The sequence below is a fragment of the Pungitius pungitius genome, chromosome 18 (assembly GCF_949316345.1).
Source record: "Pungitius pungitius chromosome 18, fPunPun2.1, whole genome shotgun sequence".
In the NCBI taxonomy this organism is placed as follows: domain Eukaryota; kingdom Metazoa; phylum Chordata; class Actinopteri; order Perciformes; family Gasterosteidae; genus Pungitius; species Pungitius pungitius.
The window spans coordinates 13690482-13717867 of record NC_084917.1 but is presented as its reverse complement, the minus strand read 5'-3'; the positions used below and the strand labels follow the sequence as shown (position 1 = coordinate 13717867).

The following is a 27386-nucleotide window of genomic DNA, read 5'->3' as shown; positions in this document are numbered from 1 at the left end:
CAAACAGATGTAGGAACAACCTTTTGCACAAAAGACACATTATACCCCCAATTGAATACAACTTATATGGTGTGCATATGTATTCATAGTGAAAACTGACTCTAATCCTCCCCACCTATAATTTTAGATGACCATAGCCAAGCGCACACACACATAATATCCACACCAGGGTGTCTCTTTTCAACCACTCCTCCCACAACCTGGGATCCGTCAACACAAAGTTTGTGGAATCCAAACCTGCCACCTCAAAGCCTTTGGCTCATCCCTCTGTCACTATCAGAGTATCCGGAGGCCTTGGTGACAGAATGATCCAGGCCCCAAAGGTTTACCGTGCCGCTGCCCGTTTGTCTGAGAGCCAGCGTCTCTACCGACCACCACACGGGATTCAACTAAAATGTGAAGAGGTTCAGTAGGAGAAAATTTCTAGAAGTCCGCCAGTTAGTGACCTCTAGTTTAAAGAGTATGCCCTCTGTTTATGCAGAGTGGACAGCAAGCAAGCAAAAGCTCACAGTGAAGCACCTGAAATTATTGCTAACATTAGCAAATGTATATTTACAAGAACCTGCTACAGGTGGCTTAAAACATCCACACATAATCTTTACGAGCCAGAATGTTTACTTGCGATGATGTCGAGAGAGACAGTACTGTGCATAAACTTTGAGCGCATCCTGTTTAGAAACGGTTGGCACGCACCAGCTCGGAAACAAACTTTATAATCCTGCAGCTTCTTCCCTTCCAGCTTCTGCGATGGCGCCTTAAGTAAATGACGTGAATGTGAAATGAGCTAATAATACATACGCCATCCCCCACAATGAGCCTGTCTCTAACCAAAGACGATACCGTCCCCTTTCTTTGAAACACAGGTAGAAAAAGCGCTGCCATTGGAGCGTCATGAAAGGAGAAAGCAGTTGGCGAATCCAATGCTCTAAGAAATCATAATCTAGCATCCACGTTACGCCGTTTGGTCTTGTTTGGTCTTCAGTAATGCTACTCTGCCGTGGTGCCGCCTGCCGCCGCGTGACTTCCCTCACTCCTAAAGGAGTGTCATTACGTAAGGGATGGTAGTAGGATTTTTGCACTTGGCGGCTCACGTTACCTCTGTCTCGGGAACGGTTGAGCGAGCTGAGCGGCGTTCAGTCCGTTTGGATCTGCAACTGCTAGATGCCACCAAATCCCACATGCTGTACCCTTTTGAATCATATATTTCTAGCGTATCCGAGAGTTCTTAAATGGCTTTAGTGGTTATGCATTATAATCGCACATGTTTTCCAGAGTAAGAAAGAAAACTCTCTTCTGGCCAAAATAGATTTTCTATTGAAGACAGATGCAGCAAACTTCAGATGTTTGGCATTGGTTCACATACATGAAGGAGCGAGTATAAGGTTTCTCTGCAGGGCTGCCATTATATTCAACCATCACTCAGCCGTCATTGAGGGAGTTGTCTTGTTGAGCTGGCAGAGCAGGCACTGACAGAAGTTGTTGCTTTCTATCCTTGGATGGGAAAAAAACAGATATAATATTACACTTTCACTATCGCCTCACTCTCGGCTGACCTTGTTGGTCGGTTGATCTCGACACAGCAACAGCGAGCTCTACTGAAGTGGCCCCACCATGGGGCTGGGATCCTGTTCCGAACTGTAGCGAAACGCAGAGAATCGAGGTAGAAGGAGAAAGGGCACAGCCAAAACTCTGGACCCAACAACGGAGCAGAGCTCCTAGTAAGTATGCGTGGGGATAAAGTGTGTGAACAGCAGCACAAGGGGAGATGAAAAAAAAACCCTGATCTGGGCCCCTCAGAGTTGGTTTAATATCAAGGGCTGGCTCTCTCCGTCTCCCTCGCTGGCGCATACCAAGAAACTGCGCCGCCTCAGACCTGGCAAGCAGCGTTCCCACTTCTTGGAGCAGTTTTTTCTCTCTAATTTAAAAGTTGATTGCCTGTGTGTGAACAGTGAAATATGAGTGTAGAGAGCTTGGACTGGGTCCTAGCGCTCCGTGTGTGTGCGTGTGATCACGGGAGGGCACCCAAGCGTAAAAAGCGCTGGATCGTCTTCAGCCCCCCTGTGCCTGTGTGCCTGTGTGTGTGTGTGTGTACCCAAATGTGTTTTTTGGGCCAGGGCCTGAGCAGGGAATGCCAGTGAGAGCTGTCTGAGGGGAATCGGGCAAAGCGAGAGCCGAGCTGTATAACAGTACCTTTCTCTCACTAGAACGAGGCTCTTGTACTGGACCGAGCACTCATTTAAAAAAAGTATAGAATGAGCTAATTGTCAGTGTTCATCAAACCGTAGTAAAAGGACCGTTTAGGGCTTCTGAGACATGGGACCGATGTGAGGAACAAGGGCAGGTAGAAGTTGAATCCCAGTCTCCGATTGGTTATTCCTTTACTTGGCGTTTATCTGAGCGACCACGGCTTGAGAGAAACTCCTGAAGCTCGCACTAAGCTGGAACTATTTAGTGACCTCACGATGAGTCTGTTGTATTCTAGCAAAAATAGTTAATAATTCAATTCCTCCTCATTTGGCTCCTTGCACTCCTCTTACAGTAAGTATTGTCCCCGGAGCCACGAGTTTTCCACTCCACCTCACAGCAGTTAATAAGTGACTAGACATGAAAAAACTAAAGACTAAAAGTACTTTTTTCCTTCAAGGCCGACTAGGATTTCTTTAAAAGATTTAATCACAAAGTTACACACATTTTAGTTACAACCTAGCTGTTTGGAAGCTTAGACCAATGAATATCAGGAACACTAACTTGTGGTGTTCAGGATCTTTCAGATTTAACTTAGAATTTGCAAGAACGTTCTCTGCTCAGAAGATACGCAAGGACTCATGTGTGAAAACACCCAAATGGCTGTGCACACTCTGCGTTTTCCTGTTCCTTCATTCGGAATGAGAGAATATACGGCAGTCAGCAGTCTGCCAGGATCTAAACCGTGAGGTAGAAGACACATTTTTGCTTTTCTATTGAGTGTGGTAGGTTTTAGGGCAAGTGATATTCTAATATGGTCAACTATCAACTATCTTAACGTCTATTTGACCAGACCAGAGTTGGTAATTGTACAGCAGTGAAAATAGCCAAATAAGACAGTTTGGATGAGCTATGAAAATGCGTTTCATGATGGTTGTAGTAAAAATAATGTGTTTATCAATAGAGTCTCTCTGCTTTCAGGAGATCATATTCAAGATATTTGAGGGCGAGGGGATCGGGTTGTTAATGATAGTGGGACCATCATCAGCCTGATGGCCTGCGGGGTGGAAACTGCTTTTTAGTGTCTTGGTTCTGGACTTCACACTCGTGCAGCGAGAAGAGTGTATGCTGGGGGTGTGTTCTGTCCTTGATGATGTTGTGGGCTCTCCTGGTGACCCTGGTGGAGTAAATGTCCTGTAGGGGGAAGGCTCCTCCTGAGATAAACTGTGCTGTTTTCATCACAAGCTGGAGTGCCTTCCTGTCCTGGGCAGTGGAGTGTCCGCACCACACGGTGATTGATGTGATAAGGACGCTCTCGACCGTAACTCTATAGAGGCTGCTGAGAATTTTGGTCTGCAAAGCAAATTTCCTCAGCCTCTGCTGGGCCTTTTTTGTGATTTTGTAGTGTGTTGTGAGACCAGGTGAAGTCCTCTCTGATGTGTATTCTCAAGAATTCAAAGGTTTTCACCTTTAGCTTAGTCTCACCAATATAAATTGAGGTGTGCTGCACCATCTTCTTATTCTTTGGCTCTGCCTGAGAGGACGTTCAGCAGTTGCAGAGGACAGGTGTCAGACCCGGAGTGAGAGGTTTGTTATTTGGATCACTGTATTAACAGCTGAGGTGAAACCTATGGAGATGAGTCTTTTATGGGTGTCCTTGCCAAGGAACAGTGTGTTTTGAACGTTAACAAATTTTAAGAAATTGTTAAAAAAAAAAGAAAGTATTTTATAGAGGTCCTTAGATTAGATCTGTTTTGAGGAATGCAAAATCAATATTCAGACCAGCTAACTACAGTATATTGTAATAGAAGTTAATTAACTTTACTATCTGAGCACCTTGGATTTCCACTACTCTTCTGGATAGCTGTGTCCTCCCCCCATCTCCTCCTGAGTCCAAAGAGCAAATTTGTTTATGGAGTGTATTTTTAAATTAGTATTTTTTGGGGTCACAGTGTTTAGAGAGCAAAAAATACACTCTGGTTTTCCTTAAATAGACAAGAAAGACTTAGGAACCCATTGGTTCCCTTTCCCAAAGGCAAATAGCAAGGTGCCTTCATTTTCTTACTCTGTGTACATGTCCTGTCAAAGCGGTCATGTGGCCGACTTTCTGCAGCGCAGGTTTGCAAAGCAAGCTTTCTGTAATGCAACATGAATACGACATGCTGTAGGGCTTTAAACCAGCCGGCATCATCCTCGCTCAGCCAACCCAGTCTGCGAGGTGAAATGTCCAACAAATGGTAAATACTTTAGCGATTGACAGGAGATACTGCATGGGAGCCAGGTGTTTGGCTCCTATAAAGCACACAGCGACGCCAGCTGGGACCAAACCACAATCAGCCCTTTCTTCTGAGACTCTTTGCTGAATTGATGTCAAAGCAAAGAAATAAACAGTGAAAAACTGGCACACATTAACAGCATCTCGCAGGCTTTCTGTAACCATTGACATGGGAGGAGAATTGGTTTAAGGCAACATGTTTTTACTTTTCCCCGACATCTCTTAAGCTACTGATAGAAATGATGGGACCTTCACCCCCCCCCCCCCCAAAAAAAATGCAACAAAGCTCTGACCATCCAGCCATTGGTTGTGACTTTTCTGTACTGATCAAACACAAAACACCTTGACCTAACTCTGAGCTTAACGCAACATACTAAAATAGTTATTTAATCCATAGCCACTTAATAGCTATTAAGGGAGCAAGGAGTAAAAGGGCAGTGGCCCCAAATGCCCACTGGCTTAGCCCCGGCCCAAACTGTTTTAGCAACCCTAGAGCCCACTGAGAGTCACTGACTGCATCCCCTTAATTGATACTATCTCAAAGATAGGTTGACTAAATCTACAAAATGAGTCTGAAAGATGTTTTTTTTCCAGGATGTTAGACTCATTCAGCAGTGGAAACAGGTGAAAAAGATGGAAGCTTTAGAAGAATTACAGATCACAAAGTGAAAAGTTGCTTTCTCAGCTTTACTCTTATACATCAGATCCAATAATTCAAATTCTGATTTTCCAAACAGCTTGACATGAATGCATTCCAGAAAGGCCTGGTTGAGACAAAGGGGCGTAGTTTTAAACTCTGATGCAGTGTGCAATGTAACAAGGGGATGCAAGGACACACGTCCCACATTTAAATCGCCACCCAACTCAGACAGTCTCAGTGGCTTCCTCCTTCCCTCCTTTCGTCACATGAACTTTGGCCCACATTTAGCTCAAATTTAGTGGGGCATTTGAGAAACTGCAATATGCTTGGGGATTTTCAAAGGAACCAAGTTCACAGCCTTGTCTCCTCCGCTGCCACCGACTTATCCTCTCCTCCAGAAACGCCCCCCCCAGGCTTTGTCTTTCTGCTGGGTCTGTTTGCATTCCTGCTGAGCGCTATTTAAAAGCTTGATCACTCCACTGGCTGCAGGAATGCACATCTGCAGAAGAGACCCCGTCCCACTGTCTCTTCTGTCTGTCTGTCTGTCTCCCTGTTTGAACGCCTACAGTATTTGTTTCTAATTGAGGGATCAGAGCATTAACCTTTGCTGCTGGCCCCTCGGAACTATGATTGTGTTATTAAATATACAAAAGGGGAAAGAGGAGCATGGTGCAAAATGTTGTTTATTGCATGAACAAGTGCCTTTGGATGACTCACAATCTCAATGCTTCTGCACACTGACATGTGTGTTCCTGTGCCTGTGTCTGACAGCCAGGAGCAACAACAAGTCAATGCATCCGTGTGTTGCATGGACATAAACATACAGCTCACAAACCACACTGGTTCTAAAGTGTGTTTAATCATATTCACTATGGTATAACAATCACACTACAATAACACTGTTATACTGTTGGCTGTTTTATTATTTGAGTTAGTTAAGTTGATTTAATATTCTTTCATTGTATACATTTTTCTTATTTCTTAACCTGTAAAATTGCTGCTGTAGTTAAATACTTTCCCCTTACACATTAATAAAATAAATAAATAAATCCATTTATAATACGTTTTAAATATAGCCAAATTCCTTGAACACTATGCGCTTCTTTAATTGTTTGCTGCTACTAACTAAAAGAACTAAACTTATTTTGAAGGCCAAAACACAGCTATTAGGTTAATTAAGCAAGGAAGTAAACACATGAGTTTAGCTCAGATTAACATACAATCAATTCAAATGAATAATTACATTGTGGTAAGCATTATTATAAAACATAAAGTAGTAATTACTAACAATTTAGAGAAGCATGTTATATAACAAGTTAAAGAGGGAGCAACACGCGCGCCAGCAGCGTGACACATCCCCACTGAGAATAAGATCCCCCCCCCCTGTCCCGCGTAGCGAGGCGGACAAACTTTATAACCCCCTCCGACACGCGCAGCCCCACAGCCGCCAATTCCCTCTTACCCTGTTAGAAACAACCAAGCTTACCTTGGAAAATGTCCCCGAGTCAAACAGGCATTATTATTATGTTGTCGCCTTCCATAGTTGGGACTTTCGTCGAGTTGTTCTTCGGCTCCCCCCGGACGGACTACCGGGGTAGGAGAGCAACGAAGTCGGGCACAGACAAGGAGGAGGGGAGAAGGGGGCCAGACACAGCCGGCCGCCACCTGGTTGGAGGAGCCGGGTGTCAATCGCCTTGTTTTAGTGGGCGGGTCCCTAACTGTCAGGGGATTAGTGGAGGCTGAGCTGTCAACACTGATCCCGGGCATGAGGTCGGATAGAACCAGACGTGGGTCCTGCAGCAGGATTATGGTGGTTTGTTCTGGCATCCTTCATTGGGTTGAGCAAACAGAAAAACGCAACACTTTAGACAAACGGTCATAGTAATGATTGCAGTCGTTGTTCAATCTAACGGATTTTTACTTCCCTTTCTTTCAAATCACACTCAATTCAATTTGGTTCAAGTAATCCAACTATATGCAGCTTTGTGTTTTTATGTTTTCTTTACTTTGTTTTAATTACTTTGAATGTATATCTTTAAGAAAAAAATGTCTTCATTACAAAACCTGTTGTCTCCTTCAAATAAAAAAACACTTTTCTAGGCCATGGACACCAACGACACCGGACCCTGATTTATTTATTTACTTATTATGAAAGACACTTGTTATATGGTGAGCACAACAAAACCCCCTTAAATCCATTAACGGTTCCAGTGCTCTTTGCTTTAGCGGGACATAAATTGGATGACAGTGACATCTCATTATCTAAGGCGGTGACCTTTTGTCCTCCCCAGGGAAATCAAATGGATGTTTGAAAAAAAAGAAAACCATAACTGTCAGTGCAACCCAGTCAGATGTGACAATACAGCCTCACGCATCACTGATGCAACGTCAAACGACACCGAAGAGTTTAGGCTTCACTAAAGGTAAAATGTGCTGCAGGGGTGTCGTGTCTACTGGAGCCTCCCTCCTAAAAGTCATAAACTGCACAATCAACAGTGTCTATGTGACTCTAAAAAGTTTCCTCTTATTGGTGACCTTGAGAAAGAGTTACATAACACACTGTGTGCTCTGTTTATCTGTGAAATCACTTGGACCTTTGACCCGGACCTACTGGAGGGGAACAATTTGAAAACTGTGGCCCTGTAGCATCCGGCCCACCCATTGTTAGGCAAACAACATCAATTATTCCATTAATTTACGTGTGTTTTGGGTGTGGGGGAGGCGGAGGGGGGGTTTAAATCAGATGCATCCACCCACTCACTGACCAGCCGCTGCTCAGCAACCAGCCCCGGAAGAGCAAGCTGACTGTCTTTATATTCCTCAGAAAATCCTCTTTATTTCAGTTTACTGTTAGAGCGACGTTAATTCACAGCTTTTGTAAGTGATGTTGTTGGACTGGACTCATGCTTGTTGTCCGGCACGGCTCTTTTCTTTTCATCTCTGCTTCCTGTGTGAAAGCTGTAAGTTGTTTTCTATAGATATCATTTAGGGATCTGTGTTTATGCAGCTTTTACTTTCACCTTTTGACACTTATCACCACCTATTGCATTATGGGACACGCTGGTGCTCCCCCCTGCTGGGCAGGCAGACACAATACACCAGTTTCAGTTGAGTGATTTTGCTTTTGGTCTCCTGCTGTTTTAAAGTACAAGTCTTAACGTTTTGCAGTGTTAGGGACCGAAGCTGGAATCTGTTATTTCCTGGTCAGCATTTCATCAAAATCTCTTGATAGGTCTGGATCCGGACATTTACAAACAAACAACTATTCATGATCCCACAATGCCCACATTCAAGACCTGAAACCAAGCGCTGAGAGAGTTATATTTTACAACACATTATTTAAAATGACCTCTTATCTTATAAAGAAAGAGCTTGAAAATATACTAATCAGAGAGTAAAAAGAATGAAATACCCTCAATTGTAAGTTCTATTTTTAGGTGTTGTCATGGTGACGTGACATGTAGCAGCAAAGTGCTGTCCCATTCATATTTAAACCATTTAAAGGCCTCACAGACTCTCACACTCACGTATTTATTATGTGACATCAATTAAATCCCTGAGGGTTCAGGGTTTAGAGTGGAGATTGGGATTGGGCCAACTGGGTGAAGTATGGAAACTTAAAAAAAAGGTTATAAAGAGGACGGCACACGTGTGTTCAGAGGGTCCCACTAGATTTATGCAGAAACAGAAATTATTAAAGATGTAACAAAAAACAAACACATACCAAAACACTATTTAAAATGAGGTCTCTGTCAGGGCTGTGGATGGCAGAGGCAGGAAGGAGGACCGGTGCAGAGGTGTCGTGCTGACGGTCCCACCGGCGAGAGGGTAGCGCTGACGGTACGCCAAAGTCGGCCGTACCCCCCGGCGGCGGGCCGCACCAGACGCCCCGGCGGGGCCGGATATGGCCCACGGGCCGGAGTTTGAAACCCCTGCTTTAGATGGTGAAGTACAGCCAAGCGCTAAACAAGACATTTGCATCGGACATGGTTACAACTTTCATGAAGTGGAAACAAACTATGAAAGGGTTATAGTTGTAATACTCAGACAACGCATAGTATGAACCTGTCACTGGAAACTCACTCAAAGGGCACAACTGGGCTCTTTCATACCGCTCGTATTGACTTTTGTGCATTTGACCGCGACCATCAGAGTGTTTTTAACCCCTTTATCACGTGGTAACAAATGTGCTGCACGCTCTGTTGCGGAAGATAACGCAACCGTGCTGTGCTGTGCGCCACAGTTAGTACAGTGACTCACTGCCAGCTGGAGATGTCCCACAGTAGGCTCTCGCTCGTGTATTCACGCGTGGACGCACCGCGCTGGCAGCCCACAGACCCACGTGACACACATGAACGCAAACACACAAAGAGCGCAGGGACGCGCGTACAATGGCCCACATCTGACACCCATCAACGCGCATGGCCAGACGCATACCCACGCACGCCCCAAAAGCCGCTGATGGGGAGGTAGATCCCTGCATGACGTCATGGCTGGGCAGCTGTGGGGGCGTGGTCTGCGGTGCTTCGTTCGACGGTCCGGGGTTTAAATGGTGAGCAGCCTCCGCCGGTTATTACCGACTGCCTCCTCGCTGGCATCATTCCTCCGTTCACAGGGTGAAGTCCGTTTGGTTTTCCAATAGCAGAAAGGTAAAGACTTTGGATCCCTTTGCAGCCTTTTCTAAAGCTCTCGCTTTCTTTCACGGTTGATTCCATTTTAAAGTTGTCTCTTTTTTTTCCTCCATGTCGGCTGTTTTCTGTACTTCTTCTAAAAGATGTCCCTCCCGTTGGCGGTGGTGATTTGCCTGTCGGCCATCCAGCTCTGTTTGGGAGATCAGCCCGTGGAGGAATCCGTCACCACAAGTGCGTTCAACAGCTTTCTTTACTCTTTACAATATAATTAATAAGAAGAACGACGTATATTGTCATCCTATAAAGTAGCAAATATACTGTTTTATAACAAGACATGAAAAAGCTGTTAGACCGGGATTTGACAGTCATGTATTTCTGTGTATATGTATACGTACATAAATCTGGGCCATAAGTTTGGATTTTTATATATATTTATGACATTCACCTATGATCACCCGTCTACTGCGAGGATGAATGCATGGACAAGCTTTTCCAAATCCTCTTGAGACATAAACTCTAATCTCTCTCTAATCCTTAATATACTCTACAGGTGATGAAAGGTGATTTTAAATAGCTGTTCTGAGTGAGGTCTGAATCTAAAGCTTCACATAGATTTCTGATTTGCTTTGTGGTTTTTAACATCACTGAATGAAACTAGTTACTCGTTTGCTTTCCATAATATGAGCTAGTGGAAATATGTAGATATTGAGTATTAGGGCCCCCAGAATGGAACACATGTAATTTCAGTCTGCTCTAATGTGAAATTAGCTACAGAGAATTCTCGGTTCGTCAAGTAGGATTCAAACCAGTTTACTGCTGTGCCAAAGTCCCACCTTGATTTTTAGTCCGCCCAGTAGTAATTTGATTGCAGCACTGAGATCCAGTAACACTTAGACACTGTAGTTCTGTCATCTGTGTTTAAGGAGATGTCGTTGAAATTGTTAACCAGAGCAGTTTCAGTACTGTCGTGCTGTCCTCAGAGAAGGGATGTGTTTACAATTTTTAAAAGATCAGTGGTCATGCCCTTGGAAATATTCTTTTGAAAATGTGTTGCTATTACATCTAGGCAAGGCAAGGCAAGGCAAGTTTATTTGTATAGCGCTTTTCATGCCCAAGGCAGACTCAAAGTGCTTCACATCATAACATGTCATACAATAAAGTGAAATAAAATGCAAGAATTAAAAGACAATTAAAAAAACAGCAAATAAAATTGTAAATATAAAAACAATTAAAAGTTACAGTGCAGAGTGAGAGATTAAAATCATATTAAAATTGTTTAATTAAAGGTTAAAAAGGCAATGAAGGTAAAATTTAGCAGAAGGTGAAGGTGAACATAAAGGTTTTCAGTCTTGTTTTAAACGTGATCCGAGTTGGGGCGAGTCTTAAATCTTCAGGTAGTTTATTCCAGCTGTTTGTTGCATAGTAACTAAATGATGCTTTCCCATGATTTGTATTTACTCTGGGAATCACTAACAGATTGGTGTCAGAAGATCTTAGTGATCTTGAAGGCTTATCTAGTGGAAGCATATCAGTGATATACTTTGGCCCTAAACCATGTAGTGATTTATATGTGAGCAGTAGGATTTTGAAATTAATTCTCTGACATACTGGGAGCCAATGTAAGGATTTAAGAATTGGTGTAATGTGCTCACATTTTTTGGTCTTTGTTAGCACTCTAGCAGCAACAAGCTGGAGCTGCCTGACAGTTTTTTTGGAAGACCTGCAAGGAGACCATTACAATAGTCCAGCCTACTAGTTATAAAGGCATGTACAAGTGTTTCTAAGTCTTGAGCTGACATGAGCCGATTAAGTCGTGCTACATTTTTGAGGTGATAGAAGGCCGATTTTGTTACTGATTTGATGTGACTATCAATCCATAATAACCCCCATTATGCAGCATGAAAAGGACTTCAGGTGTCTTATAATGTCTTCCATCTTTTTTGCAGTGATTGAACACTTTGAGGGGCAGAGTTGAATTCTTTTAGCAATAAAGGGATTTGACCTTTAAATGATTTCACACAACTCGAAGAAAATCCACAGTGTGTACCCGTGTGGCACAAAACAGTAACTTGTGTATTCCTGCACCGTAGACAGTGACGCAACTGCTGTCTGGTTAAGCACATTGAGTCAGGAGACTTGGCATTGACCGCAGTCAGAGCAACTCGTCATTGGTCCGATACTAATTTACTTGGCCGAATGGAGTTTGGTTTGGAACTGTGATGTGTTGGGAAAAATAATCCATCAGAGCCACTAGAGACCCATTTATCTCATTTGTCCAACATCAGCACATGCCTTCTGTTATTTACATGGTTTTACTGGACTTTGTGACTGGTTTTTACTTGGTATATATGTAAAATACTCTTCTAGGAATTAAACATAAAAACTATTTATTAATAGTTGATGCTACATCACAGACTATAAACTTTAGAATTAGAGTAACACATGCATGGGTTTAATTTATTTTGTGGCAGTGTTTGTCATTCAGTTTACATGCACATTTGATCAAATAATGTTTTTACATAATATACCCTCAAAGAAAAAAACTTTTAAGCCTGATATTGAGGATAAATATTTGACCAAATTAGAATAAAGAGTCCCTGGTGTACTCCTGATGTCTGGTATCCAACTGCTACTGTTAGCGTTGGGTGTGATCAGTTGTACCTATGAACACACCCTGACATGGACTACAATGCATAACAAACTGGAAAGGGTGGGTATGGAATGTCCACTATGTTAAAAGACAGCAAAGACAGGATTTTAACCAACGCTTATTTACTTTAAATGAAATGACATCAGATGGTACACAATGAGCATGTTGACTTCAATATGGGGACATCAGCATGGTGACATCAGTCAATTCTGTGAATTCATCCTCTGCGGAACATCAGTGGCTTTATTTAGTTTTCATGGCAATCCATCCGATGGCTGTTGAGATGTTTCAATCCATCCCTACAACTGCTTGGCTATATTGTGGTTAAATACTGTAGAAAACAAAAACCAATCATATATTTGGTTGATGATTCCCGATCCCCAAGAAAACCTGCTTTATATTTTTGGCCTGATGACAGTGACTTGGTTTGGCAGAGTAGTGGGAAGGCATTGGCAGTGTTTGAGTACTGCCTGAATCCAGGGTTTAGTTGGCTTGGCGTTTCTAAGACCTTGACTGATGTTGTGGACTGAAACAGCACATTTTAGGGATGAACAAGCATAAAACCCCAAAGGAACTCACGCAATAATAACGCTGACTGTGTCATTGGAGTCCGTGCACGAGTGTATTTGCATGGGTGTTCATTTTTATGTTTGCGTATTATGTGTTCAACACTGTCATTCTCAGCGCTTGAAATAAATATGCATTATCAGCGGTCCTAAGCTGAAACTATGACACCCTAAGTTCCCTTACAGTTCCCTAAGGAAAAGATTGTGGTATACCTTAAGTTGACTGTGTGATAACTCATGTTACTTACTAGAGACTCATGTGCTTAAAGAGGGACAAGAGACTCACAGACTAGAGACTCACAGCATACGTGCCAACCTTGAGACCTCAGAATTAGGGAGATATTCAAAAGGAATGGGGGGGGGGTATCGTCATATATTTCACACACACAAACGCAAAGAAAAAATGTAATTCATTTATTTCACAAATTCAATTCCTTAAGGGTTCTCCTCAGGAGGTTAGACTCTAATTTGTACAATAACAAGAACACTACTCTACTTATGGTTGTATTCTTCTGCTTCTTTTTCCGTTCTATTTGCCGCGCTTGACTACAAGGTGTAACCTTTATTATTGTTCAGTCTGAAACGGCCGGTGGAAATCGGGAGAAATTTTGGCGAAAAAGGTCGGTCCGTGAGATTTTCCAGAGTCTCCCGGAAAAATCGGGAGGGTTGGCATGTCTGGACTACAGAGGGACTAGAGACTCACAGACTAGACTCACGTGACTACAGAGGGACTAGAGACCTACAGACTAGACTCACATGACTACAGAGGGACTAGAGACTCACAGACTAGACTCACGTGACTACAGAGGGACTAGAGACCTACAGACTAGACTCACGTGACTACAGAGGGACTAGAGACTCACAGACTAGACTCACATGACTACAGAGGGACTAGAGACTCACAGACTAGACTCACATGACTACAGAGGGACTAGAGACTCACAGACTAGACTCACGTGACTACAGAGGGACTAGAGGCTCACAGACTAGACTCACGTGACTACAGAGGGACTAGAGACTCACAGACTAGACTCACGTGACTACAGAGGGACTAGAGACTCACAGACTAGACTCACGTGACTACAGAGGGACTAGAGACTCACAGACTAGACTCACGTGACTACAGAGGGACTAGAGACTCACAGACTAGACTCACATGACTACAGAGGGACTAGAGACTCACAGACTAGACTCACGTGACTACAGAGGGACTAGAGACTCACAGACTAGACTCACATGACTACAGAGGGACTAGAGACTCACAGACTAGACTCACGTGACTACAGAGGGACCAGAGACTCACAGACTAGACTCACATGACTACAGAGGGACTAGAGACTCACAGACTAGACTCACGTGACTACAGAGGGACTAGAGACTCACAGACTAGACTCACATGACTACAGAGGGACTAGAGACTCACAGACTAGACTCACATGACTACAGAGGGACTAGAGACTCACAGACTAGACTCACATGACTACAGAGGGACTAGAGACTCACAGACTAGACTCACGTGACTACAGAGGGACCAGAGACTCACAGACTAGACTCACGTGACTACAGAGGGACCAGAGACTCACAGACTAGACTCACGTGACTACAGAGGGACCAGAGACTCACAGACTAGACTCACGTGACTACAGAGGGACTAGAGACTCACAGACTAGACTCACGTGACTACAGAGGGACTAGAGACTCACAGACTAGACTCACGTGACTACAGAGTGACTAGAGACTCACAGACTAGACTCACATAACTACAGAGGGACTAGAGACTCACAGACTAGACTCACATGACTACAGAGGGACTAGAGACTCACAGACTAGACTCACGTGACTACAGAGGGACTAGAGCTTTGGCAGATTGATTAGAGGCTAATGGACGAGATACTCACAGTCCAACAAAATGAGTGGCTGTTCACATGACACTTAAGAGGTAAAAGTGTGTATATATATGTTGTATTACCAAGAACATAGAATATAGGCAGTTGTGTAAAACTGACTTTCTGTGTGTTAAAATCCTCATAGAAAAGGTGCCTCTCCTGGGTGGCTGGTATGAAAAGAGCCCTGAATCCACTGAGGTTCTGGAGGCGACCCAATATGCTGTGAAGATGCACAACACTCAGTCCAAGACCAAGAAGATGTTCAAGCTGGTCTCCATCACCAGCGCTCAAGCACAGGTTGGATCCCTTTTTCAGAAAACAAAAGGAACTTCCGTGCAGCCTCTAACCGATCTGCTCCCTTTCCACTGCTTTTATTAGGTGACCAACAGGATCAGCTTTAAAATCAATGCTGTTCTGGGAAAAACCAAGTGTCTCAAGAGCGATAATGCTGACCCGAACAGTTGCAGTCTTGAGAAAAAGGTACATTTTGTTTCATGTGTGCGATTGATTTATGAAGTTATGTTCAATTCAGCAAGGGTTATTTTTCATACAGTATTGAAGAGGAAGTAAAGGTAACTGTAAAGATGCCATGGCTCAACGCTTCGTATTCAGGCCTTCATGTATTGTTATTCCCTAATTTCACTTCAACAAAGTAGTACAGATTGCCCCCTTCAATATGATGGTTATTGTAGTTTTCCTCTCCGCAGCATCTGAAGTGCAAGTTTGAGGTGAAGATCAACCCCCGCAAGAACAAACATGAGCTGCAGGACTCCAAGTGCAGGAGAATGCTGAATAAGGATTCAACTATTTAATCGGCTAACTTTTTTGGAGTGTGGCTATAAAACATTAACTCCCTTATTGCATTTTGATGAAAGGGGTTTAAAATATTTTTCAGTGCTGGATGTGATTTTTGGCAAACGCAACTTGTAACAATGACACATCACGCTCTTAATAAAAAAAGTTTGGAAAACGTTCTCACCATGTCTGGCGTTTCTTTGTGAATTGTGGCTTGATAAATGTTGCCGTTTAGTCATGTTTTGCATTTTGTGCGACGTATCATGATTGCTTACTTTGGCAGATAAATACAATTGAACAATTGAAATTAGAATGCCCCCAGTCGATCCTGACATACTGGTCCCTGCTGCCCTCGGCCTTTGGCGATCATGAACCAGCCCCCAGAGGACAGTGAACAGCAGCAGGCTTGAATCCTGACTGTGCCGATGCTCCCATTACACTGACAGTCACTTCTTTGTGAATGACAGTGCTGAGCCATGGATTGTTGGTTTTGGTTGTCGTTTTGTAAAAAAACAAAATAAAACGATCGTGAACAGTCATTACGGCATAATTCTTCAAGTAAGACAGAGAGACTTAGCAGAGGCTAAGCAGTTGCATATCTGGTGTTTCATCCCTCCAGTCAACTGAGAGAGTGCACATGTTGGTCTAAAATAAACACCTCGTAATACAGATTTTTTTAGATTATATTTAATCAGGAAATTAACAAAAGTGGGTCTATGGGCTTATGAAGGCTTGAATGGCCATTTAGGAATGGCCTCTTAAAATAAATGAGAATCAGTTTTCACTGAGCCCACAGTCATGGGAGCTTTGAGCTATCTGTATATTGTCAAGTTTGCTATGACTCATTACTCATTGCTGTCATACCTTTAGAATTCCAGTCAAATAGTTACAGAGGGATGATGTATTTATCGCGTCTCAATAGGAAATTGTTTTGAGATGAGAAGCCCAGCAGCAACACCAGGACACCAGAGAAAGGGGGCGGAGTCGCAGACAAGTCACTGTGAAGGCGATACATTAGTCCTTGAAGAAACGTCGTGGTTGAGCTCCAGCCATCCTATGGAAACGTGAGATACAAAACTCCACATGTATGTACGTAAAATATATGTAGGACGGATATCTTGATCGGAAATAACTCCTGATGCATTGAATCTAAAGGAACGGGCCGCTCCTCTTTACTGAGGGAGGATCCTAAGAACCCACAAGTCATTTACCTGACGTATTGACATAAAGACAAAAGACCTTTTCTGTGCCCTGTGGAGACACAAAGATGGATTCAAACAGCACACAGTGCACTCGTCTACATCCAAGAGTTTCCAGTCTCCTACATCGAAGCCCTGTTGACAAGTTTTCTAGTATTTTGGTAAAAGAGATGGGGCTCACCCAACCGACATCTGTGGATCTCCTCCATAACAACCACATGTTAAATCCCGGCCTTGCCACACATACTCCATCTCTTAAAGCAAACCATAGTTTGGGCTGCTTGGCATCCATCACATGGAAACTTCATCCTTTTAATAGAACTACCAGTAACCGTTCATTCTCGTTGGGTCATTCGTCATGCAAGAGGAAAATTAGACTCAGCGCTGGATAATAGGGGGCTCTCTGGTGGGCCCACTCCACACCAAACCAATTACTAACAGAACAACATGTGTTTTCCACTTGAAAACATGCCCTGTCACACACACACACACACGCACACAAGTTAAATGGACTGTACTTCTAAATTGCTTTTCTTGTGTCTCTCAAAGTGCTTTAACACTCATCATTGTTTAATTCACCCATTCACACACGGATGATAGGAGCTACCAGATAGAGTTAAATGACCTCGACGGGTTGGCTATTGTCATCCTGGATTTCAGACGTTGCCTTCTTTGATTTTATTTTACAGATGGGATCTTGGGATCCATACACAACCACAGGATGCTAGAAAAAAACACTCAATATCACATTTTTAGGCAAGCAAAAGTGTTACAATGCACTTCATGGGCTGTGAATGGGTGGAAATCCTACGACAAAAAACACTCCAAACCAATTGTAGACTGGACAATTCTGTCAATCACAAGGTAGTCCCGCCCTAAAACACACCATGCTTTGTGGCGAAACCATAAACTAATGTTTACAATGTCCAATGAGGGAATAAATCAAGAAAAAGTAATAATTTTCTCACTTCTGACTTCAATACAAACAGAGGAGTCGCCCCCTGGTGGACATTACAGGCACTGTAAGTTATAAGGCACTTAGGTGTTGGCTTGTCCCTCCAGGGATAGAGGTGGCCACCAGAGAGCAAGTGAGCAGGTTGTTTAGGAAATTTGGGAGGACACAGGGGACAGCTGTGGATGCAGGGTACACATGCTTTGTAGTCTTTGGTTTAACTTGTGTATGTCGATAAAGATTAATTTTCTGAATATAATTCACTTCGGAAAGATGCATAGACCAAAGATAGAAGAAAGAACAAACAGGTCATCCTGGTCACACAACTTATTTAATGACAAATAATACACATTTACAGTTATTTACAGCATCTTTATTTTAAATTTTTTAAGAGATTAAAAAAAATTCACCTCAATACGAAGGACACAAGTGCCCCAGTGTGTAAGTTCGAAACAGGGCCATTTGACAAATGCGGTTTTCCGAAGAGCTTCAAAATTGCAGATGTGGGACAGCGACTTGTCGATCGTTAAAGTCCTCAGACACTAGTCTCAATGTGAGGGGACATCTTAGAGGTCAGCATGTGTGATAGGAGTCTATGCTGCTGCTGATACCTGAAAAACACACACACAATCACTCCAAATCAATACACGGTTATTTACTGTAAAATAATGGCGCCATCACCTGCCGTAGAAGTGTTACTACAAGGATTTTGTCCTCCAACACTTTCAGATGAATGTGGTCTATTTAGGTCCATATACTGACTTGCTCACGACACTCTGTATCACTGTGTTCTCCTCCTCTCGGAGTTTCAGAAGGACCTGCTCCAGGATGGGAAGCTCCAAGTTCAGATACTGGGCTACCTGAGATGAGGGGGGGGGGGGGGGCGTGGAGGGAGAGGGGAGAGCAACCGATTAAAGGGATTCTTGTCTGTAAAGTTGTCTGTATTTGGTTATTTGGTAAACCGCTTGCGGACTGAATTATAAATTCTTACAGAAAACAATTATCCCAACCCAGAGGGATGTGTGTTTGTGTACAAAACTCTTGTTGCGCTCTCAGGACAGGATATATAGATTTGCTTTTATTGATCCGGCTTGGGCCCCAATGTTAGCTGCCCGGGAGGCGGGGCCAGGGCACTCACGTCATTGCTGACTTCCTCTTCGTCCATGTCGATTAAAAAGATCTTCATGATGTCATCGGAGGGTCCCTGAAGTATGCGCTCCCACAGGGGCTGGTCCCTCTCACTGAGCTTCCTCTTTTCTGGACAACACACGGACACGCAACATCAGCAGAGTGGTCGCTCACTGACAGCGGCATTTCATTTAGCGCGCCACGAGCCGTACCTCCGCTCTGATGGACACAGTACAAGGCAAACTCCTGGGGATCGTTCTCTATCTGCAGGATGAGAAATCAGGACGAGTATTGAAGCGTCTGTCGTAAATCCGTGTTATGGTTTCTAAAAAGGATTTTATCCAGATCGAACTAGTTGTATCTTGGAGGTCAAAGGTGAAAATCACGTCCATCTCGTTCTTGTGAACGCGATATCTGAAGATTCTTAAAATTTTTCATGTCCAGTTGGTCTCAAGGATAAAAAGAATAGAACGTGGAGGTCAAAGGTCACGGGCAAACAAAACAATTTAGACTACAACTCAGATATTAATTACACTGCAAGATGACTTGGAAATGATAACAAATTGATAAACAATCATACATCATAGACAAGGATCAATCCTACTAATAACAGACGATTTGAGTCAGTTTGAACTTCTTCATGCATACTCTGGATGGATTGCTGTGGCAGTTTAAACAATGTACCTGCAAGCTCACCTTAAACTTGTTCAGCAGCTGCTCGATGACCTGGTTTGTGTTCATCTTGCTGGTGATACGAACTTTAGTTGGAGTGTCGAAAGACGGTGTGAAGATGGACGTCTGCGGGGAGACAGAGGGAGATTGTGAGCTGCAGCGCGGACGTTCAAATTACTTATATTTATTCCAGAAGAATTTTCATTTCTAAAGAAACTGAACTTAATGGTTGCATGATCACAGATTCAAACCAAAGCAACAACACAGGAATTAGCAAGCTAGCGCACGCCGCCGCTCCCTCCACATGAAGGTCTGTCTCCTGGCTCGCGAGCTTCTTCTTCCCTCGTCAATGTACCGATGCACAGAAAATTCATCCAATTCAGAGACAGACTTTGAGTTCAGTTCTGATTCCAACTGAGAAGTAAGCTAAGCAAACGCAGCCCGCTGCTGGGAGGCCACCTTACTTCCGAGTTGACCTGAATGGCCTTCCCTAGAAAACTACCTTATAGTTGTAGAAGTGTCCGTTGATGGAGAAGCGATGTTGCCTCTCCTTCTCCCTCTGCGCTGCCGACTTCACCCTGCCCCGTCTCCTCTTGACCAATGAGGCGTCGCTCATGCAGCGAAACAGGTTGGACTCCACCTCCAGCTCGTGGCTCTTCCACCTCGCAGGACGCAGTGTGGTCGTCTCGTAAACCGCCGGGCCTTGGGTAGTGCACATGGACAGGCGGTTAAAATGTCTCATATTCTACACTTAGTGTGGATAACCATCCGTGGTAGAAAAACACTGAGAGAGGGAGGGAAAGCAACCTGGTAAAGGCTTGGTGACCACTGTGTCCTGCGGTGTCTCGGCCATCTCATCTACCTGGTGAAGGTCGTTGCATTCTCCCCACCGGGACATACCCCTGGAGGAAGAAAGATGGATGACTTCAAAACGGAGAGTTTTACATCCTTTAATCGTTGCGTCTTTAAAGCGTTGCACAAAAGGACAAATGCGTTGAAAAATCTATTGTCATATTGCAAGAACCAATAGGATACTGTTGAAAAGAGTATCCTAAGAAGAGCAACATTTAGTAAAGAAGAGCAACATTTAGTTGATTGGATCAAGCACTCGGCGAGATCGCGACTTTTCACTGTCCTGGCTCCCAGATGGTGGAATGAGCTCTCTGATGACATCAGGACCACAGAGAGCCTCTACATCTTCCGCCGAAAACTCAAGGCACACCTCTTTAGACTCGACCTTGACTTAAACACTAGCAAACCGTAGCACTAACAAATGGTAGCACTTAAATTGTACTTATAATGGCACTTTTCTATAACATGTTTTGTAACTGCTTATTTGATGAAAAATGTACTTTCTTGTTACTTGTTTTCTGAGTTTGTATCTCTATGTGGAAATGCACTTATTGTAAATCGCTTTGGACAAAAGCATCAGCTAAATGACATAATGTAATGACGTAATGACTGAAAAGCTAAAAATCAAACCTGCTCTCTTTAAAACTAAGCAAACTACCAATTATTTGTGTATCATTCTTGCTACGGTCGCACATAGATGACAAAACGTCCCATTGAGGTGACTCCTAGCTGCTTGGGTGGGAGTGTTTCTCGTACCTCTTGTCCCCCATGGGGCTGACTGGACTGGTGGGGTCGGGGGAGTTCAGAGGAGCGAAGGGGATCATCTGTTTGTCGTCTTGTATTTTCAGCCTGATGGGTCTGCGCACTCCCCAGGAGATGTTCAGGAAGCCCTCAACCACCACCTCTCCATCGGCACCCTGTTACAGAGAGACCCACAGACACCTGCATGGTGTGTAGTTACAGTCGTACATTTAATTTGATAAAGGTTATGAGCGTTTAGAGACGCAAGGACACTCCCTCCCAAAACCTCCTCAAATGTCTGAAAAAAGCCTGGGAAGGAAATATGAATTGTGTGCAGCAACATAATGCTTGACACACTTCTAGATGATCACACACCTGAGAGTAGCCGAGGTGCAGCTGAGTGTGGTCCTTGAGGAAGCAGTTGTAGGTGTTCAGCAGTGAGAGGAACTGTGCTCTGAAATGAACGCATAGCAACATCGTACATGCAAATGAAATATTTCCTAGTTTATATACCCGCTGTAAACAGTCCACCTAACCTCTGCATCTAATGTCTCTTATGGTTGTGGCTTTATCTGACAAGCGTAGCCACGGGAGGACTCAGATGTGCAACGCGAGAGATGAATGTCTACATCACGGGTGGTTTCTACAGTCCTGATGGAAGACAGGCAAGGTTTGAAAAGGATACCAGGGGTAAGGCAGAGGCAGAATCCCCAAACATGATCAAGGTTGTAGAATAATTCCCAAACTAACTAGACTTGGAACACAGGGTACTGTCAGAGAGTAGAAGGCGAACTGGCAACAAACAACACAGAGCACAATACTTAAGTACAAGGGGAGACATGAGGGCAGGGTAGTCAAGACACCGAAACCGGAGAGAGACATGGGGAGTGTAAAGAAATACTGGAATCCCAGTACAAACTGAGGGGTATAACAAGATGCATTTAGTTAGCTTGACTCCCTACTTAGAAAACAACATAGCTAAAATAGAGCTCAAAAGAACTTCTATACATCAAATGTCCTTTATACTATAGATATTTCATGGCCCAAACAATGGATATAGTCTAACGTTACTCAGGGTAACAGGAATAACAGCTATACCTATTAATAACCATTACCAATTATTAAATCAATCGTTACAGTGCAACCAGTATAGTATAATTACACTGGCTCTACAACAAATGGTTAATGTCATACTGTAACTTAACACATCCCTCTCAGGTTTTTCTACTGTACATAAATCCCCCAAAAAGGTCTTTCTTCCTTTTGTAACATATGCTGGAGTACTTTTGAGCAAAACTCAAAGCCCACCTGGTGAGGGTCCTCCCGTCCCCTGCCCGGACCACTGGGAGAAGAAGAGCTGCTTCGTTCATCTCTGGTCACTGAGGAGAGGGGAATAAAAGCAAAGGATCGAAGGCGTCAGGCTGGAGCTCAAACACCATCAGGCTGCCCACTTGTTAACGGATGCTTCCACCTGAGCGGCATCACGCGTCACATCAGAAATCAAGGAATCGCACAGGGAATCCGTATGATATAATAAGTCTTACCTTTCTGACATGAGTCAGAGCTCTCTTCTCGCTTGTGCTTCTTTGTCCCTGAGTTTCTCACTCTTCCTCCCTGGGCTTTAAATATCTCTTCCCTCTCCCTCGCTTTCTCTCTGAAGTTTGTTTTATATTTACCTCTCTCTCTCTCTCTCTCTGACCGTGCCTTCACTCTTTTTTCACTTTCATTTTTTTCTGTCTCCATGAGCTTTAATAACAGTGCTCCACCCAGTAACCAGTGATGACAGTGTGGGGCCGACCATTTGTTTGTTCTTCGTCCTGTGAGCAGTGATTTGTGGGAGTACACGTGGCGACTCTTTTTTTTTTTTTTTAGCAAATCGCTCGTCTGTTCCTCGCTGTCCAGGCCTGCTGGGAGAAGCAGCAGGCCGTCCTATTTGTCCCTTTCTTTGACTCTTTCCACCTCTCTCTCTCTCTCTCTCTCTCTCTCTGTGTGTCTCGGCCTGTTTGCCGGTGGAGGAAATATCTCAGGTATTCAGCAGTTGTCATGCCAGCACTCCCCGGTTATTGTGACTGACAGCTCACTGTTGTGCAGAGAGACGATCCCATGTAAGAAAATGCACTTAATTATCAATAATATGGACGTAACATCAAGTAGAGAATTTTGAAAATGTCCATGGTATCAGATGTGATGTAACATTTTCTATATATTTATGATGTGTATCATTAATCTCTTGGCAGTTTTAGTTGATAATCCCGGTGAGACATAATTCCTTCTAACCTGAAAGCCTTAGCGTATAAATAATATTTCAGAAGGTAGTAATAGAACAAGCTGTCAATATTAAATGAAATAGAGAAGTCCAAACAAGAAAATGACTAAAAAAGCAACGAAACAAACAATAGACTATCACACCAGCTGCAACAGCAAACCACCAAGGCGTAAAGTGGGGGGGCCTGTTTACTCCGTCCCATCTTTTGGGCCCCTTTCCTGGGTGCTGGGTGCCCCTGTGCCACTACTGCATTGTTTTGTTATTCTTATTTCCTGTTTGTCAAAGGGAGGCGGAACTAACATTACCCAAAAGTAGTAATACCATTACAAGTGACATAGTAAAGGCTGAGTATTGCTTGAGACAGAGCCATGATGGGAATCCTGAAGCTCTTTTTTAGATTTACTTTTCTCAAAGCTACAATGTTTTCTAGTCTTTTTTGATGAGGAAGGACAAAAGGGATTTCTTTGTTCTGAAACTGAACCACAGACTGTGTATTTAGAGAGCCTTCACATCTTCCGCCGCAAAGACACACCTCTTCAGACTTTACCTCGACTAAAAACACTAACAAATTGTAGCACTCAAAATTGTACTTATAATGCCCTTCATCTATAACAAGTTGTAAATCAGCTTATTTGATGAAATTGCACTTTCTTGTTTCTTGCTCTTCTGAGTTTGTATCTCTATGGTTTAAATGCACTTATTGTAAGTCGCTTTGGATAAAAGCGTCAGCTAAATGACATTTGATGTAATGTAATACTTAAGTGGATGAAGTGATGGAGAAGCCCCTTGATGTATGGACTTCATGGCCGTATTGTTGATGAAATTCTTTTCATTGCAGAATGAAAACAGGACAGCAGTGAAGACCAATGCAGTTGAGCTGTTGTAAGCACTTCACCGCGTGTCGTTCAGGCCTCAACACACAGGTTATTAGAAGGTTCCCCCTGGAGCTTATACATCCAAACTGTGAGCATGTCAAAAAGGAACAGTAAAGGAGAACTACTGATACGGGCACCACTGCATAGTCAATAATAGTATGTTAAAGGTCCAACTCAGCTAAAATGTTTTCTGTAGCCGCGGAGGAAAGAACAGACAACTGCTCAAAGCCCGGAAACCAAAGACTCTCACAGAACAAGACTAGCCGGTATTTTTTTATTTCATTGTAAGACTGTGAGCCGAAATGAAAAAAACAAACATTGATAGAGTGCGGAACAAAAACCAAGGTACAGTTCTCCTGATGTCGACCTCTGCATGCCACTCCCCCTGTCTTTGCCTCTCCTTCTCCCTTACTCCTTTCTCCCTTTCTACGTATTCTAGTGTGTGACATTTGGTCTTTCTCACTCATTCGTGGTGACCTAAATGTTCCTAAATGTTACTTTACGGTTTACCGTTGAAACTCTTGGTGGGTTTCTGTATTCTCTTTTTTAAATGATTATTTCTTTACACTGATTACCTATACGTATATCAGTGTCTTTTAACAAATAAATACATAGCATAGACCCATAAACTGAGATGTTAGCTCGAACAAACACAATAGGAATATTTGAAGGTGGAAATAAGGCATGTTTTAGGAACCAACTTTAGAGGCAAGTAATCAGTTTCCCCTTCACTTAATACGGCAAACTATCAGCTTGGTGGTATTCAAGGTATAAAACCACTTCAGTTCTGTATAAATCTTTGTTGCTCTTAGCAACGGTAGCACGGTTTGATTCCTGTACCTCCACGCTGACGCTCACACTAACAAACTGAACCACAGAATAAAAAATGATCCAACATGCATTCGCTCCTACCTGGCCTTGTGTTTTTTAATCTCCAAACCAATGAAGCTGGTTCACTCCATGTTTTGATATATGTGTGTGTGTGTGTGTGTTTGTGGGTCCAGAGTACAGTACGTGTGGTAGGTGAGCTTGCGTAGCACACTGCAGCAACTGGTTAATTATTGTAGGACACGTTGAGACAGTGTTGAGAGGGAGGGGCTGACTAACCAGATAGGACTTGCGTGCCCTTGTGTGTGTGTGTGTGTGTCTGAGAGAGAGAGAGAGAGAGAGAGAGAGAGAGAGAGAGAGAAACCACGTTGTTTGCTGTTAGCCAACCTTCAAGGCTTGACCCCATCAACTGAATCATAGTCAGCTTTGTCTTGTTCAAGTAACATCAGTTATTCAGTCAGCCATCTTCTATGCCACTTATCTTTGTTACAGGTTTACAAGTGGACTAGAATCAATCCCAGCCAACATTGAGCAAGAGGCGGAGTACATCGTGGACTGGTGGCCAGTCAGTCGCTGGGCTGACACAGACATGCACACACCATTTAGAGTGACTAATGAATTGTCTTTGGACTTAGAGGAAGCCAAAGCAAACAAAGAGAACACACACCATCACAAGGAAAGGCACAGGCTTTCAAAAACAACAATAGTTTATTCAAAGCAGGGCGGGAGACCCAACCGTACCGCGGCTTCACCAACGAAGACTAACAATCCCACAAAGAGACGAGGGACACACCTGGTTTAAATACACTGGGGAGGTGCAGGTGATCGGACACAGGAGGAAACAATCCTGGAGACGGCAGAGAATCAAGCTCACAGGGGAAAATACACCGAGGCAGGAAGTGAAGTTAACCCAGCGACAAGAGACAGGAAACTACAAAATAAAACCGAAGATGAACCCATTCCGTGACACACAAATGACATTCAGTCAATCAAAGGCAGCACATTACAGCTCCAGCACCGTGCCGCCTCAGCAGACATTCAGACTCATTTTGTTTTACACAGGGAACGAGTTTTAAAATCTCAAGGATCTGTAAAATGTTGTTCTTTTCAGGTTATTTATATTTCTTTTTATCTGCAAATTACCCAACAATTGTATTGATCGCCTATAAGCCCTGGATGGAATTGCCGCCGACGTCATTTCTGACACATTAAGCCCCTCTGAGCCACAGCCGGAGATCCTCTGGTAGGTCTCTATTTATAAGTAGAGGTTAAAAGCTAGAGGAGACGGGTCCTCGTGGTCGCTGGACTCTGACGAGGAAAGATGAGCCAATCCAGCTCTTTATCCATGTACGCAGCCATCAGAAGGTCCCGGTTCTGTTTCCCTCAATTGAAATTATTCTGTAACTTAACTTATGATCAATTAGCAGGGCATCAAAAACAATCCGAACCAACCAAGTTAATAAATCAGATAATTCAACTACGTTTTGACCTTGATGCAGGTCTGTTATTCAAAATGTTTGTCCTATTCTTTTCAAATGAGGCTATAGCGCTCAGTCAAGAAGGCTATACTAGTCGGTGCTTAAACCTTTTATACAGCCATCCACTTCAAATGTCATAGTTTCACTGCTCTGGGATGTCAATGATGATTATCAGCTGTTTAGATCAGTTGGTCCCTTCTTTCCAATAGCACAACAATGAGAAAGGTGAGATGAGAAAGACTTTACTTTTGGTCGGAAAGTACAAAATACAAATCAGTTTTATTTGTTTTTGAATAAAAGAGAGATACAAAAGATAAAGGAGAAATAAAAGACAAAAGTTAATATTCTTAAAAAGTGCATAAGTGCATAAGACCTAAAGTCCTGTAGCCCAAAAACTTCAAGAGCCTTACAGCCCATATTATTAGTTCTGTTCATCTAGACCTCTTCACTCAGCGCTTCTTTAACCTCCTGCTCCATATATATATATATATATATATATATATATATATATATATCATCAATTTGTTTGAATTGTTTCAACATACTTGTTTGATTAAGCACTTTGATCATACGAATAGAATAAAACATTAACATAAAAAGTCAATTAAGCTTAAGATAACATATCCTATATAGTTTAATACAGAAGTGCTGGTTTATTTTACTAGATTGTAATTCAGGAGCAGTTCATTTCTGCGTCTGCAGAGGGAGTCAGAGCATCAGCACATGAGTGTACCAGACGGATTCTGCTGAGTCAGTGGTCCCATTCAA

The 27386-nt window shown here is 43.1% G+C and overlaps 3 protein-coding genes across 7 annotated transcripts in view; 1 reads left to right on the top strand and 2 right to left on the bottom strand.

Annotated features, from left to right (window-relative positions):
• il11ra (interleukin 11 receptor subunit alpha) overlaps window positions 1–6715 on the bottom strand; it is a 35984-nt gene extending 29269 nt beyond the window's left edge. For both annotated transcript variants that reach the window (XM_037484836.2, XM_037484837.2), the window contains exon 1: window positions 6586–6715. The gene's annotated coding sequence lies outside the window, so the exon portion shown is untranslated. The remainder of the gene's footprint in view (window positions 1–6585) is intronic.
• Window positions 1576–15806, top strand: si:busm1-57f23.1 (uncharacterized protein LOC368621 homolog). Of its 2 annotated transcripts, none has more exons than XM_062558800.1 (5): window positions 1576–1718; window positions 9874–9961; window positions 14978–15129; window positions 15211–15312; window positions 15540–15806. In XM_062558800.1, exons 2-5 carry the CDS (start codon window positions 9874–9876, stop codon window positions 15642–15644), a joined length of 447 nt encoding a protein of 148 aa, XP_062414784.1. In that variant the 5' UTR covers window positions 1576–1718; the 3' UTR covers window positions 15645–15806. The 2 variants fall into 2 exon arrangements, with proteins under 2 accessions (XP_062414784.1, XP_037341546.1); XM_037485649.2 differs by lacking the exon at window positions 1576–1718 and adding an exon at window positions 9611–9748.
• A 2284-nt stretch (window positions 15807–18090) lies between these two features.
• On the bottom strand, window positions 18091–25904 carry rassf6 (Ras association domain family member 6). Of its 3 annotated transcripts, none has more exons than XM_037485553.2 (11): window positions 25882–25904; window positions 22480–22550; window positions 21547–21625; window positions 21187–21347; window positions 20386–20480; window positions 20081–20280; window positions 19603–19704; window positions 19119–19170; window positions 18917–19035; window positions 18541–18638; window positions 18091–18389 (listed from the first exon to the last, which is right to left on the bottom strand). In XM_037485553.2, the coding sequence occupies exons 2-11, from the start codon at window positions 22539–22541 to the stop codon at window positions 18314–18316; spliced, it is 1044 nt and encodes a 347-aa protein (XP_037341450.1). In that variant the 5' UTR covers window positions 22542–22550; window positions 25882–25904; the 3' UTR covers window positions 18091–18313. The 3 variants fall into 3 exon arrangements, with proteins under 3 accessions (XP_037341450.1, XP_037341448.1, XP_037341449.1); XM_037485551.2 differs by lacking the exon at window positions 25882–25904 and adding an exon at window positions 25225–25350; XM_037485552.2 differs by lacking the exon at window positions 25882–25904 and adding an exon at window positions 22716–25212.
• Between the last annotated feature and the right edge of the window lie 1482 nt (window positions 25905–27386).